Consider the following 16,045-nt stretch of genomic DNA (forward strand, 5'->3'; position numbering starts at 1 on the left):
TGCAAAAGATGGACAAACTCCAAATGACGCAAAATATTGCTGTAAAGAGTGTGATTTGTGACACAATGATATAAATGATAGAGCATAATATGAAATGATAGATAGTGTTTCTATCGTCACACGATATCTTCATATCTCACAGCCCCATCTGAGAGTTGAAATTTACATTAATTTTAAAACATATTTTAAAATTTTATTAATTACCTACAAGGCTATTCATAATTTGGCTCCGGATTATATTAAATAACTTTTAACTCCTTACTGCCCAGACAGGCCTCTAAGATCTGCTGATCAAAAACTGTTACACCGATCACACTGAAAACCAAGGGTGACTGTACATTTTCGGTGATGGTCCCTTGGAACAGCTTTCCCATCAGTGTGAGATTGGGAGACCCCACTGCAGCTTCTGAATGCCTCCTCAAAACTCACTTTTACAAAATGGCTTACACTTAATGTTTTCCCTTTATATTATCGCATCACTTTTATATTTCCTTTTTATATTGTTATGTTTTATGGTGTTTTATTTAATTCTATTGTCATTGTAATTTTAGTTGTGCTTTTATCTAGTGTCATCATTTTAGTATTTTTATATGCACTTCTATATATTTTGCACTTGCAATGTTTTATATTCAAGGCTTGTTCTTTTCTGGAATTCTATTTGCTTTATATGAACTTATTTCTTTTGATTTGCACCAACACTTTCACCTGTTTTATGTATGAGCTGAGTACTACTTGATATATTTGCTCTAATGTTCCTATTTCTTGTATGTCTTAACGGGTTGCTTACATGGGTTTCTGATTTTTTAAACTCTGTAAATAGTTTTTAATCTGGAGAGCATTTTGTGCTTATGCTTAAAAAGTGCCATATCAATAAAATTACTATCAATATGACATATAATCACACAATGGTCAGCAAAATTAAAGGTACCCTGTGGAATTTTTAACCACTCTGTTGGTTTCACAGTATTCTGCTCATCGACATTTGGTGGCAGTAACATGCCAAACAATGCTTCCATGCACCAACAGAGGCAGTGAAGAAGAAGAGTGCAGGCTAGTACGATGTAAACAATGCAGGATTTTATAATATTTGAAGAATTGTCTTTACAAATATTTTATGAAATTCACTTTGTTAGACCTCAAGCATATACACAATGTGTATTGGTGAGAAACAGTGAATGTAAACATAACTTTTGTTTGTTTAAATGAGAACTCCACAGGACATCTTTAAGCTAATGCTCATAAACCTCTCAAACAAGAGTCTATTCTGAATATCACAAGAAATGCTGTAGTTAGGAGGGCATGATGATTAAGAAGGGTAACACAAAAAAGTTTCTGCATCAGCTTCTTTTCACTCATTATTATGCCTCCAAATCGGTACCTTCCTTTGTATTCCATTTTGATTTATTGCCCAGTCAAAGTTAGATAATAATTCATCTAACATTAGAGTCATTTTATTAATTACATACTTCTTTTTGGAGGGAGTATTAAGACAATCATTTAGTCACTCAATGAATCAATCAATCATCACTCCTACATACTGCAAGTGCTACCAAGTTTAATTCCATACAGAAAAAGTCAAGTGGACTGAGTAACTGAGTTGAACTTGCCTTCTGATGAACCCACCCCAAAAAAAGAAATAATTTTAAAGATTATGACTGAAAAAATTTGGCATAACTCTGTTTCATCTGTCTTCTTTTCTCCCCTATTTTTAAGTCATCTTTTCCCAGCTCCCACCAAGTATTTCAGGAAAACTTTTAGGGTCATTACCCATGAGGGTTTGCTTCGATCCAGCCACAAATTTAGATCCCCCCAGTAGACCAGAAATAGCAGACACATGGTTCCCTCTGTTTCTATCTCTTCTATCTCTCAATCTCCAGCAGAGACCAAACTTTTCATTTTGGGCAATTTGAAGCTCTTAAGCCTCCCCTATGATCACCACCCCTCTTTTATCGCTGTCTGTCCCAGTGTATGTGTTTTGATGTCCAAGTGTGTTCTCTTTAAGTCTCTGCTTTGGTGAGTGCCTTGTCCACTACATTGGAATGCACTCTTGGCTGTAGACGAGATGGTATTGGTACCCTTGGACTGTGTTCTCGCTCTCAGCGCCCCAGGCTTTGGCAGTGACCCAGCTTTAATATACAGTACAGTACATGGTCTGGCGCAGATGCTGCTGTATCATGCACCCTCGCACTGCCTCTCTATATGCCTTTCTTTATGCCTGCCTGTCTTTTTCATTCTTACTTGTGAGGTTTCCATCTGTCACTTGAATTTTCTGCAGACTTGTCGCAAAGAATGAGATGCACATTTTCCTCAGCTGGGTTGTCTTGTGCTCTCTTGTGATAGTTTTGTGTTCTGTCACAAAGATTCAACAACATGGTGGATGTATGCGAAATTCAGGGCAGTAAGGTGGCAATAGATGAGGCCTGTTTTGTGTTGAGGAAGTTAGATTCTATAGGTGTTTCAATTAAAAGGGCAAAATGCCTCCATAGCCACAACTACTTTTTCAAAGGATGAAGTTTCATCTGGCACCTGGACTCTCCCTCTCATCTCCCTCAGCCTCTTTATATCTCTGCCTCTCTTTAAATGGCCATTTAGGGCTGTGATGTCATCAAAAAAGGTACAGATTAGGAATTGGCAAACAATTTTCTATGCAGCATTATATGATCGGCTGAAATGACAGGTGGGGTGCTGAGAATTTGTTTCAGTGACTGCCCAGGCCTGGGACTGAGCAGAGGGAGGCACTTGACAGACCTCTCACCATGCAGGAACTCAAAAGTGTCATACAGCGTGTGCCCCTAGGCACTGTTCCCGCAATTGATGAAATTCCATCAGAGTTCTAAAGCCATGTTCGGGGTGCTTTGGAGGAGAATTTGTTAGAGGTTTTCCTGGAGTCCCACTGAGAAGGCCACCATGCAGCTATCAGCAGGCAATGGTGTCATTTCTGACTAAAAATGTGGGGCTTGCAGATTCATTTTATTGCTTTCATTATAAAATCCTTTCAGGGTAATGCACTGAGAGAGTCTGACTCCATGATACATCAGGCAAGCCTATTATGTTCCGGGGACATAATGTATGTTAGACACTTACAGTTTATTTCTGTCACCAGGATCTTGGACAGATGGGAAAAGAATGGAAGGGGGGTGTTTTGGTTTGCTGGTTATTGCTCAAGACTAATACTATGACTGTGTGTGCTACACACATTGTATTTATTTCATTTTATGAGTTTGTGAAGGTGGAGAGGGTTTCATTTCCAGGGATAGCCTTTTGTATTCAGTGGCTTGTGCGATGGTCATGGTCAAGATCTGAACAGTTTTTTGAATTTTTTTGATTTTTTTTATGGCGCTTTACTCAACATGCACAGGTTTAGTACTCAAGTGACACTGTGATTTGGTGTGACAGCTACCATGAACTGAGGGCATTCTGATCATAATAAGTCAATAGGAGGTACAAGGACTATGTTACCTTAAAGCTAGTGTTTGCAGGAGAAGACTGGTGTCTTGAAAATTCTAAAGACTCTCCAGAAAAATATGGAAAAAGAGGTTAAGAACAGGGAGTGAATGGTGGACAAGGTTATAGCCAAGTAATCTAAATAACAGCGGTTGTTGCGAATGTCCTTTGAAGATAGATTCATGGCTACAAATAAACTGTCTGCCTCTGTTTTCTGGCACCAGTTCAGTGCGCTGGAACCCCTGAAAGACCTTCTAAGTGTCAGAGAAGGACTAAAGTGGCAGTTGTTCGCCTGCCAGTACAGGAGGAAGGCCAAGGTGTGGTGAACTTACAAAGTGGGTTTTGTTCTTTCTAGCCACAAGTGGAACAATGCTTACTCTTTCAGCTTGATATCTGTAGGCAGGCTTTTATCGGCCTAGTATTCCTATGAATTATATGTATATTCTGCACCTCAAGATGCATGTGTAATGCTAACGTTCAGTGCCAATGCAAGAAGTGGTATGACATTTATGTAGTAAGGTGGGTGTGGAGGTTAGGGTGTTGGATGGGCATTTCATTTTCTAAACCACATTATTTGGAGGTAAAACGCAACATTCACCCGAAATGTCAGTTTCAACTACAGCAAGTACCTTAGGTCAAAGTAGAACCAAGAAGTCAGCCTGTAAACTATGATGGATCTTCACAAAGTACTGTCTGTGTAATGACTTCACTGTTTGCCTCATTTTTTTTCTTCCAAATAACTTTCTGTAACTCAGGAGGGGTTCTGTCAAATTGCTTTTAAGCACTGTTGCCACATTCCCGAAGCTCACAAACTCATAAGTGAGTACAATGTTACCAAAAGGGATGACGGCCAACATCCCCCCCAAAAAATATGATATTGTATATGAAGTTCTGATAAACCAGGGTTACTCTGAAGAAAGAAATTATTTTGTAAAACCAATGGGTTGTTGTAGTTGCTCACATGGCGCACTGTGGTGAGAGTGGGATCGCTACCTTTGGCTTCGTGAGTGGAGATTATTAACTAAAACCTAACATAACCCAATTTATGCATTGATTTTTGGATAGATCTGGTAATGTTCCTGGACTCTTGATGTGTTGATGCCACACTCATACTCAAGGACACCACCCACACACACATTAGTATACACAATGGAGCTGCGCAACTAATAACCGAAGAGGTTTAATTTCAAAGGCAAAAAGACTTGCAAAAACATTCAATGAAAATAATAATGATTGTAACTCCACTTCAAAGCATCACTCTAACTCATGGCTAAAGTCAGGCTGTTTTTGTCAACCATTAATGATGAGAGAGGGGTAGCCACTGTCGGCAAAGTAGTGGTCTTCATCTCACAGAAGCACATATGCACACACACAAACACCCAGAAAAAGCCTCTAAGGTACAGTACACAACAACACAGGCAATCAGAGTTAGAGATCAGAAAGAGTAAGAACAGTGGTGTGTTGGAGTACTCAGGGAATAGAAAATACAGAGAGATTTTTTTATCTTGCCTAGAGAATGTACAGCACATAGCTTTAGAGTTTCTACTCTATCACTACTACATGATGTAACATTTTTATGTCCTATAAACATAATACAATTTTTTTTTCTTTTATGCTTTATCAGCGGTGCAGAGGCTAAAACAAAGAGAGACTGTGTAGTTAAAGTGTTTCATCCTGTTACAATGGAGAGGTTCAAATGTAGGAATTACTGAAAAGTACTTCCTGCCAGGAGGCCAACATTCAATCCAGGAAAACACTTCCCATGGCATTATTAGGAAGAGTTAATGATACCATATTTTAAAACATCCTCCTCCACAAATACATGTTTCACCCGCATCCATGTGTTTCTATCATAATTGTTCTTTAGAGACTAGACACCTAAATACAGACTTCATTTAGAACTGCAAAGACTAGAAACAACTTGCAAGACCCAATTTCTCTCAACTGGTCTGCCAGCTTTAGAGTTCTGAAATTGTAGTTAAATGGAACCCATCAGGCTAATTGGTTGGAGTTAGAGGAAGAGTGTGCCCTTGGAAATTTCTGTGGTTGGACTTTCTCCAGTTCCATTAATAAAATCAACATACAACAAAAACATCATACATTACATTAGTAAATAGAAAGGGAAATTAGGTCTGCAGCTGGGAGCTCTTTCCCTCCTGACACCACATCTAATAATCACTATTATCTGGAAAAAGGGGAGCTCTTTCCACCATTGACAGCACTTTATCTCTAAGGAATATATATGGGATTTGTGTAGTGCATGTAAGAAATCCAATAGTTTCCAGCCAATACAGGAAAAATGCAGTTAAGTTACAACTAATGTCTTAATATACCCACATGTACACAACTTCCATAGGACTGGACCTGACAAATGAGATGTCTAAGTTCATTCTAGAACTAAAATAACAACATTGATTGTTCTTAACTCCCTGTGAAACATTACAGGCCTTTAAAACCCATTTTCTTAATCAGCTTATTAATAAAAGCGACAGGGCTCTACATGAACAAACTGGAATCTCCAACTAGTTATTTAGCATGAAAGATGCCTGAATTTGTGCTTGTCTGTAGAGCTGCTGCTGTATTGATTCTTTCCTTACCACACAAATTAGCCAATGCCTTCAAACCATTGCGGTAACTGCCATAAAAAATCATTTAAACCTCAGATGTTATAAAATAATTGGTTCCTAAATATCCTATTGGCCTGAATATAAGGTGACCCTGATTATAAGACGAACCCCCCCCCCCCTTTTCCAAAAACTGTTTTTGGAAAAATACTTTTTGAATATAACTAATGTAACTACATCACATTATAGTTACATACTCACACACTCTCCTGCCAGGCTCTTGGAAGCGGTCAAAAATTAATTTCTCCAGCAGTTAGCATTAATACTACTGCCTGTTTGTCTTTTTCAGCTCCTTATCATCTGGGACAGTGGTATTTGGCAGCTTGACATGTTCCATTTCTGCAGTAGAAGATGCTTTGGACTCATTTTCACTCTCATTGTCTCATTGACTCGTCATTCTTTATGTTAAGCCTGAGAGAATAACTAAAGCCCCATCACTTGAGCTACTCGCTTAGTGGTGAAGCGGCGACCAGCTTGACTCTGCGGTAATGCCATAACTGCAACAGCTCTACTTTTTTGTTCTCTTTTCACAGCTTTAAAGTGAATGGTAATGTCCTGGACAAAAGGAAATGTCAAGTATTTTCATGTACAAATGAGAAATGACTAACATAGGAATTAGAATCTGATAACAGTTGTTTGCTTGTGTTTGTGTTGTGAATAAAATCAAACCATACTCACTGTCCTGAATAAACTGATTAGCTGAGTTTATGAATTTACAACTAAGGATATATTTTTTTACAAACTTTATTAATTGACTTCTTCAGCCACCTGGGAGCAGCAAAACGAGCTGTAAGAATGCTGTAACAATGACATAACCTTATATAGTTGATACACTGAACATGTTAGCAAAGCATTGGCATGTCAATCAGACATGGATCTACATTAGCATTCTGACAAATATTCACTCTCCTTTTGGCTCTTTTTTTGGTCTCCTACAACTCAAATAAATATCTCCTACGAATATCTGTCCCTTTAGTGGCTACACGCTCCACTATGTTCAACAGCTAGTGGCTAACTTTTGTCTGCTGCTGGGCAAGTAGCGCACATTGGGTTTATAAGAACTTTTTCACTAAGTGCTGCTGCTGAAAACAAAGTTGATGAGAGCCATGAGTTGTTGTGGGCCGTACAACCAAAATATGAGTATGTTCTGGATTTATTAATACCTGAAGATATGATATATATGGAACAACAGTCTAAAATACATTCATGCAATTTATATAAATGCCTCACAATGTCTAGTCCAATACAAGGTTTTACACAGAAATTACGAATCTGAAAACAAGCTATGCTTTGAAATTGTTGATGCTACACTGGAGTCGGATTCCATGCTGATAATAATCATCATTTCTGAAGTGCAGACCACACTGACTGCATTCCAACAATACAATTGCCTTTGGTTATAGAAAAGCAAATTATACTTCAGTTTTGGAGAAATCTGAAGTGCCCACTGTGAAGCAGTGGCTCAGTGAAATGTGTGATACCTTACGCTTGGGAATAGGTACAGTCTCAAGGACAAATTTAAATGACTAGAAAGTTCAGCCCCCTTTGTCACTTTTTTAGATGAGGTTACAGATCAGCACTAGTGATTATTCCTTATATGACAGCTCTTAAAAGAAAGGGCAAGGCCGGGTGGACAGGGAGGATAATGGTATTTTGATATTCCCTGCTTTTCTTTATGCTCTTTTAATCTTTTTGTCCATTAGGCACTCTGCCTACAAGCCTCTTCTGTTAAAGTATGTGCTTATGTGCCCAAAATCTAGGAGAGAGTTGAGTCTCATTTGAGCTTCAATAAGAATAAATCACAACAAGTAGTGGCAATAGACGCCATCTATACCACTGAATTGTTAACATCTAAAGTGATACAATACACTCAGAATCTTTTTTTCAAAGTTTTTTGTTTCTTGTTTGTGAAGACTAAAAAATTGGAACAAGGTGATTATTATGAGGTTAACTATGAAGCACAGTGTCTTTATAAAGAACATGTGAGCATAATAGACTGTGATGAGTGTGTTGGCGGAAAGAGCAGTGGCAATATAATGCAAAGCCAGCTGTAACAAGACTAAAAAGTTGGGAAAATGATGAGCCAGGTGGGTTGCTCCTGCACCAAACTACAACAAAATTACCCAGACTTCATTTTTGGATATGAAAGAGGCTGCATAGTCCATCAGAATCATTTGGTGATAATTTGGTAATAAGTATTATCAAACAAGAAGCCTACCTCTTGGGTCATTACTTGAGCTATTGTTGTGCCTTGTTGTATTGTTGTGTGAGAAAATGGTATGGCAAATGTGTGCTGCAGGTTTCACTGAGTTTGAGGTCACATTCTGCATATATTCACTGTCTGATTTCTATGAGATCCCTGAGCTCAGAAAAGAAATGATGATACAGTGTTCTTGATTATAAAATATATACTTATTATATAATATATAGTTATTATATTGAGACAAATGCAGCCAAATGCTCAGTTACAAGACTTAACAAAAGAAAGAAATATTTAGTTGGAGTCTGCAGATTGACTTTAAAGTTCACTAATGTTCAGGTTCAGATCCACGATCCATGAGCAAACCAAAACTGCCTGTCCACCATGTGTTTGTGTTAAAATAATCAGATATTTTGTTTATTAAATTTTGTGGCTCCAGCCTGGTGCATCTGGTTGATAAATACCACATGTTTGAGGCAGAATGTGTCACATCTGCACCTGAAAAACATGCGCAGAAACCTCAGTAAATCTGGCCCTGAGTGTTCCAGGTGTAGTTGAAAGGGTTAGGTTGGGGTCAGTGCGGCCAGATACGGTCCATCTACAGCCCGGTAAGATAACACATTCCCCGTGAGACCGAGAGCCAGTCAAGCAGAACAAACATATAAACTACTGCAGTGTAAAGTAAAGGGTCATCCCGGCCAACTACTACACACTGGAGGTGAGGAGCTTGGCAGGTTGGTGGATGGTTGGTGGCAGTGTGTGTGTTCAAGTGTTGGTTCAAGTGTGTGTGTAGGAAAAATCCCATCTCTTCAGTGGACCTTATCTTCAGGGCTGTGACTATGTGTGTGTGTGCATGAATTGAAGATGGATGTATATAAGAGAATGTATGCATGTGTGTGTGTGTGTGTGTGTGTGTGTGTGTGTGTGTGTGTGTGTGTGTGTGTGTGTGTGTGTGTGTGTTATCCAAGCTTACCCTTTAGGTGGATCTTATTTTCCGGGCTGTGCACTAACACCGAGCTAACTGAATCCAAGCTGTCGTAGTTACTGCAGCCGAGAGGGCCTGTCCTTGTTTCGGTAACCTAGGAAACAGAGGAAGGACAGATCTATTTACAATATATACATACATACAGACATACATACATATTATATATACAGTACTGTGTAAAAGTTTTAGGAACTTTAGATATTTAGATTCATATCCATAACACAATACCATCAGAGAGGTGTCTGAATGGTTCCAAATTCATTCTGCAGCATGACAATGACCCCAAACATACAGCCAGAGACATAAAGAACTATTTTCAGTGACAAGAGGAACAAGGAGTCCTGCAACAGATGGCTTGGCCCCCACAGAGCCCTGATCTCAACATCATGGAGTCAGTCTGGGATTACATGAAGAGACAAAAGAAATGAGACAGCTTAAATCCACAGAAGAACTGTGGCAAATTCTCCAGAACGCTTGAAACAACCTTCCTGCTAAGTATCTTGAAAAACTGTGTGCAGGTGTACTGAGGAGAACTGGCACTATTTGAAAGGAACAGCTTGGTCACAGCAAATATTGATTTGATCAAGGTTTTTTCTCTTTACTGATGTATGTGTGAGTGTGTGTGTTTTATGCCACATTAGAAATGAATGAGGCAGATGTTTATGGAGCTAATTTCCTGTCAAAACTTAACAAACAAACAAAACACATCTTACAAATGCCCTATGATTTACTAACAAACACTGTGGTTTGCAAATACAAAACACCATTAACAAACTTCTCTGCTCAACCTCTTGGCACATTTAAATTGACTCATAGTGCCAACTGCTGTTGTGGAGGGCAAATTACTTGTGAGAAAATCCTCAGCACAATCATGGTGGAAAGATTGTGCCAAAAGTCATGTGATATTTTTTTTTTGACTTTGTAGGATATATTTTTTTTGTACTTGTAAGACATGTTGTATTTGTTTCTGAAACATGAGCATGCATTAGTTTGTTAATGGTGTTTTGTATTTGCAAACCACACTGTGAATCATAGAGCATTAATAAAACATGTTTGTTTGTTAAGTTTTGGCAGGAAATAAGCTCCACAGCTATTGGTTCCTATTTCTAGCAGTCAAGTACACAGCTTGTGGCAAGTAGAATGTGTGAAGACAGGCAGAGGGCTGGATGTGGCAGAGCCCTCTGACAGCAGAGAGAACTATTGCCATCTTTTGCTTCACTCCCACACCTGCAGCCACAGCTGTCTGCAATGTGCCGGCTGTCTCATGGAAAAGAGTGGAGGAGAGGGAGAAACAGAGAAATGTGAGGCAGGTATGTGAAAAGGATTTTAACTTTGAAGTATAGCAAAAGAATCGCCACAAAGGAAGGCTGAAGCATATCAGTGCAGGCTTTACAAGATTTGATTACCGTTCTGTGTGGCAAAGATACAAGACCGATATGTATTACATTCACTTATTTGATCAAATAATAAAATGCACTCAAGGAACTCAAAAATGATCTAAGTAAAAACACGTGTTGGGCTTCATACTCCAGTGCATGAGACAAAAGCAGGCCTGCATGCAAGTCACATAGCCTATATTTTTAATAATGAATAATTATCTCTGATAATCATTAATTATTGCTAATAACCAACCGTGCTCCTCACAGATCGGACAGTTATGTCCCCGACAGCTGGTGCCCGAAATATTGATTGATATTAATAATCTCTTGATTTCATAATTTATAATTCTCTATGATAATTATGAATTATTACTAATAAACAAACACACTCCTACCAGTACCAACACACGGGATACTGTGAGATTACAAGACCATGATAGTTAGATGTGAGATTCAACATGGCGGCACCCGGCTGCTAGTTCTGATTCTACACTTCTGTTAAACTCCAACCAGAAGATTCATAACTTTTTCGGACACTGCCGGACTTTTTCCAAATAAACACAGGACTACACAATGCATTTTCAGAGTGGAGGACTTAGAGGAATTTATCAAACATTACTACTACAAGCGCGCAATGGAGGAAAACAAGAATCCGGACAACCAGATCAGCAACCGACGACCTGAACACCATGACATATAAGTCAGTGTGCTCCAATGTACAAATAAAAAACTGGATGTTCTTGGCATGCTCCACCAGGAGATTAAAGACTTGAGAACAAGGAAATACTTGCTTCTCAGATGGACATAATCAAAAAAGAAAACAAAACACTGAAAGAAACAGTCCTCAACATACAAACCAGAAACATGCATAACAGTGTTATTTTTTATGGAATCCCTCAAAGCACAACCGACAATCCAGAAACCATGGTCAAAAACTTCATGCACACAGCTCTGAAACTCACATCAGAAACCATCAACAAAATACCATTTCACCGCGTACACCGACTCGGACACAAATGTAAAACAGACCTCATCCCATAATCACTAAATTTGAATGTTTCCAACAGACAGAACTCGTAAAGAACAAGGGACGAGAGTTGAAAGGAACATTCAGCATCAATGACCAGTTCCCCAGAGAAATAAATGAACCGCAGAAAATACTATATGCCATCCTCAAACAGAACCGACAGAAGGGCAAACAAAGAAGGACAGCTATTCCGAAACTCCACCACCACACCCTGGCTCTTCTGAAAGGATAAAGACTAACAAAAAACAACAATATAATTTTTTTTTTATTTTAAAAGTCACTACATGGACAACATGAGCGTTGTTTAACCTTCATCACTTTGGCATATAGTGTACACTACCACTCATTCTCCCTCTTTTTCTATCTTCCCTCTACTTTCCTCTCTCTTTCTATCCTTCTACACACACAAACACACTCCACTACCTCATCTTTCACTCTAGTACTTCCACCTCTGTCTGACTGCCTCTCCTTCTCCTCTGTCTTCATCTACCTCCATGTGTCTGGTGTACTTACAGTATGTTGATGAACCTGTTTGTTGTGGATGTTTGTTTTGTTTCCTTTTGTTTGTTTGTTTGTTTTTTTTACATGGAGACTGACCTACTCCATTACCTAATAGTAGGGCAAATGATTATCACAATAGATACTCCATCCATCCATCCATTTTCTTTATCACTAGCCAATCTCAGCTGACACTGGGCGAGAGGCAGGGTACACCCTGGACAGGTCACCAGTCAATCACAGTAGATACTGCGCTAATCAATGTCATTTTTGTGAAGTGGAGGTTCATCTCACTAGAAATGTGGACCTTAATATAACTCATAATGTCAACACACAAGTTTAGTAGTTGGAATATTGGCCAGCAAATCATATCAAAGTTCTTCATTATCTCACTAGAATGACTACTTCCTGGTCAGTAACTCTGTTATATCACAAATCAGCAACCCTGAAAGTTATCCAGGTATAATCTCAGACCATGGACCAATCAGCTTCAACCTAGTGCATGAAACAGACCCAACCTTTTCATGTAGGTGGCAGTTCAACACCTCACTCCTAACAGACAAAGATTTTAACAGTTTTCTTTGTAGAGAGAGGACATCCTTCATGGAATTGAACGACTCTCCAGAAAAATCACCATCTGTACTTTGGGAGACCCAAACAACATAAACTAGATCTTCCATGATTACTTTAAGGAATGCCACACCTCAAGCATCGACTCATTTCTTGACAACATCAGTTTTGGTACCTCATATCTCCTCTGTTTTTCAGAATGGTTAATGAAATCAAATCATCAGAAAATATACGACCACACAAGAATACCGCTCTCATTTCAGTTCTGCTCAAAGCCAACAAAGACCCAACACCCACCACCAGCTACAGACCAATAAGCCTAATCGACTGCGATCTCAAAATAATGAGTAAAGCACACGATACAGCTCCAGTGAAGATGTAGGAGGCAACAGGTCAGGTTCATCAAGTGCAAGATACACTGTGGTGAATTTGTGAGGCGGTATGTGTTCTGTGTGTGATTGGCATAACTATGTACAAATGCATCTGTGTGAGGGTGTGAGGAGGAAGATAAGTAAGTAACGATAAAGAAAGAAGAAAAAATTGGTCTGAGAATATAAATAAGTAGAGTAATGGAAAGTGAAAAGAAAAGGAAAAAATTAAGTACAGAGTGGGGGCCCCTTTGCCCCAAAGCGCCCTTTTGTCAAGTCATATTTTACATTTATCCTTATGGAAACTGTCTGTTTGAACATTGTATCCCCATATGAGACACAGGGACAGCTGTTACTGTTAACAAGGAGCTACCAACAGACCACCGCCCACTCTGGCTACGCTGGTTTTAAACAAATGAAAAAATAAACAAATAAACCTAAAGGCTTTTTACATTTTCAGACTGAGTGAAGGAATTAGGCGAGAGGAGACGGAAGCGAGGAAGAATTACAGGATGAAGAAGAAAAACATAGAAAGTAAAGAACTGATTCAAGATTAAAAGAGAAAGACTAAGGAGGAAAGAAAAAGGCATCAGGTGATGGAGAGACATGAACACAGTCAAAGCAGGAAAAAACTTACAGCTTTATCTAGATGAATTAGTTCTTTAAATATTTTTAAAGGCACAATCTGTTATCCAAATATAAACTGAAAGACATCCCCACCAACAAAAGTCAAAGAATATGATTGAAACTTGCTATAAAAGGATTTACAGAGCTTTTAAAGCAGATACTAACACTACACAGCAACTCTATTAACATGATGTTTTCTTGCTGTTTAAAGCTGTAAAAAGGTTGTTAACCTGTTGTTGAAAAAAAAAAAAAATCTCTGTGTAAATATTTAACACTTGGGAGACTATTTTTATTCTATTCTTTACAACTGAAAATGACACATCCCAGCTCAGTGGATGTTTCTTATTGTTTTAAACCTTGAAGATGTGCTGACTAGAAGTAGAAATAGCAGGAAAGTAGGCCTACTGTATACATCAGAAAAAAATCCAGTGGGAAATAATCATGATTCATTTTGTTCTCATTTTGTTTGGGAAAAATGTATATTGAGGACTCCCACAGAGTTGAGTCTTTACTCAGTGACATTTCCATTTTAGAGCAATTTAAAACCCAACATCCAATAAGGTATTCCAGCCAAAACATCTACTGAAATAACAGCAGCAAATGGTGACCAAGGATTTATTCATATTTTTTCCACTTGGAGCTGTTAAATATAGATCTCAGAATGTTTTCTTAGTTTTGCAGAAAAAAAATATCTAAATTAATGAAATGGCAGCCATGTGCTGCTTGCGCCTAACTTGTGTGGTTTCTTTGAAGATTAGACTTTATAGCTGTGTAGTTTTATCTGTCTCTTGCACTACTTTTGAACTCTGTCTCTCCATCATTTTTAGCCGTATTTTATAGTCTTTAAAGATTCTCAACTTTCCATCCCAGTTGTTGTATGCCTTGTAGTTTCTTAAAACTTCTTTGTAATTATGGGATTTGAAGAGCTACATGTTATGCTCTGGATCAGAGATTGTCACTATATCAAAAGCATATTCTTTGATTAGAAACAATAAGTATATGCTAAATGTCTTTAAAGGAGCAGCCTCTTCATCACACTGGGATTTTTGTTTGTGAAAGCAAATTGTTTTATATGCCAGTCAGTCAAATATTATGAACTTAGTCCTTCAGACAAAAATACATGAAGCCTTGGGCTGATCCTGCCATTCATTTACCCTTACAATGACAAAAGCTTGGTCCTCAAAGTTTGTCATCTGTACTGTGGCCACTTTGGTTCTCAGCTCTCAGTGTGCCTCGTCCAGCCAGCAGATAATGTTACCTTTGGCTTAGTGATGTTTAATAGGTGCCAACAGGACATGCACACACACACATACATGCCTTCATGGCCAACAGTGGATTATCATTCTACACCAGCCAAGTGTAGTGACCTCTGTTTCTGGTCATTTTAAAAGAACAAAAATAGAAGATCTTTTCCCATAATATTACTGCAAATGTGCTTTTTATTTTTTTTTAAAAGTAATTGCCAAGAGGGGACTTGGATCCTTGAGCGATGTCTACCTATCAAAGAGGGGACTTTCTGCTTAGCGGTCCCCTGTTGGTGAATGTGTAATGATGCTGAGGTCCACTGTTGCATACACACACACACACACAATAGAGAGTGAATCATACTGCCCCTCCGACTTCATAGGATGGGGGACAACTTTGAGCACCTGCACCCTCGAAAGGTCTTGGCATGGCCCTGATCACCAGCCACAGAGTTTGGGGGGGGGGAAATCAAAGGGCAGGCCCAGGGAGAGGCAGCAGGGCTGGGACAACACAGTCTCATCGAAGGTCTCGTTATATTCAAATAAAAAGATAATTACAAAAAAAAGTTGAACATGCTTACACATTAACAGTATAGCACAGTATTTTCATATGTTGAGTTCATGTCATGGCTACAGAGAATACTAATTCATGGTGGTAAATTATGTCCAGTATCAGTGCACAAATTATTCTAAATCGCAGGTAACCATAGCAACCATACATCTGCTTCAAGTTACTAGTTAACTCTCGGGTAAAATGGGCCTAGCCATGGGTTAAACTGACTATGAAACATACTTCGGATGATGACATGAACACAGTTTTTTTCTTGTAGTAAGTGGCCATTGTGTAATATGATAATACACTCTGAGGTGTCCTGATCCCAAAAAAATGGACTCAGAGGGGGAAACATGCTTTGCTTCATTTTTTTTTTTTTGGTTACAACCTGTTATTTTTGTGTTTGGACACCCTGTTGTGTATTATTGCTTACTTAATATTGTAATATTTACAGTGAAAAAAATTTGGGATCTTTTTGAAGAGAGTAAAACGTGGGCGTGACGTTATTGTCTATAGTTAAATACAC

General features: G+C 38.6%; 1 protein-coding gene across 2 annotated transcripts in view; it reads right to left on the bottom strand.

The window, feature by feature from the left end:
- Nucleotides 1–16,045, bottom strand: part of brinp2 (bone morphogenetic protein/retinoic acid inducible neural-specific 2) — a 192,411-nt gene that overhangs the window by 62,129 nt on the left and 114,237 nt on the right. For both annotated transcript variants that reach the window (XM_042427797.1, XM_042427798.1), the window contains one exon: nucleotides 9,242–9,347. In XM_042427797.1, coding sequence (XP_042283731.1) covers nucleotides 9,242–9,347 — 106 coding nt within the window. The remainder of the gene's footprint in view (nucleotides 1–9,241; nucleotides 9,348–16,045) is intronic.

The sequence above is a fragment of the Thunnus maccoyii genome, chromosome 12, assembly GCF_910596095.1.
Source record: "Thunnus maccoyii chromosome 12, fThuMac1.1, whole genome shotgun sequence".
NCBI lineage: Eukaryota > Metazoa > Chordata > Actinopteri > Scombriformes > Scombridae > Thunnus > Thunnus maccoyii.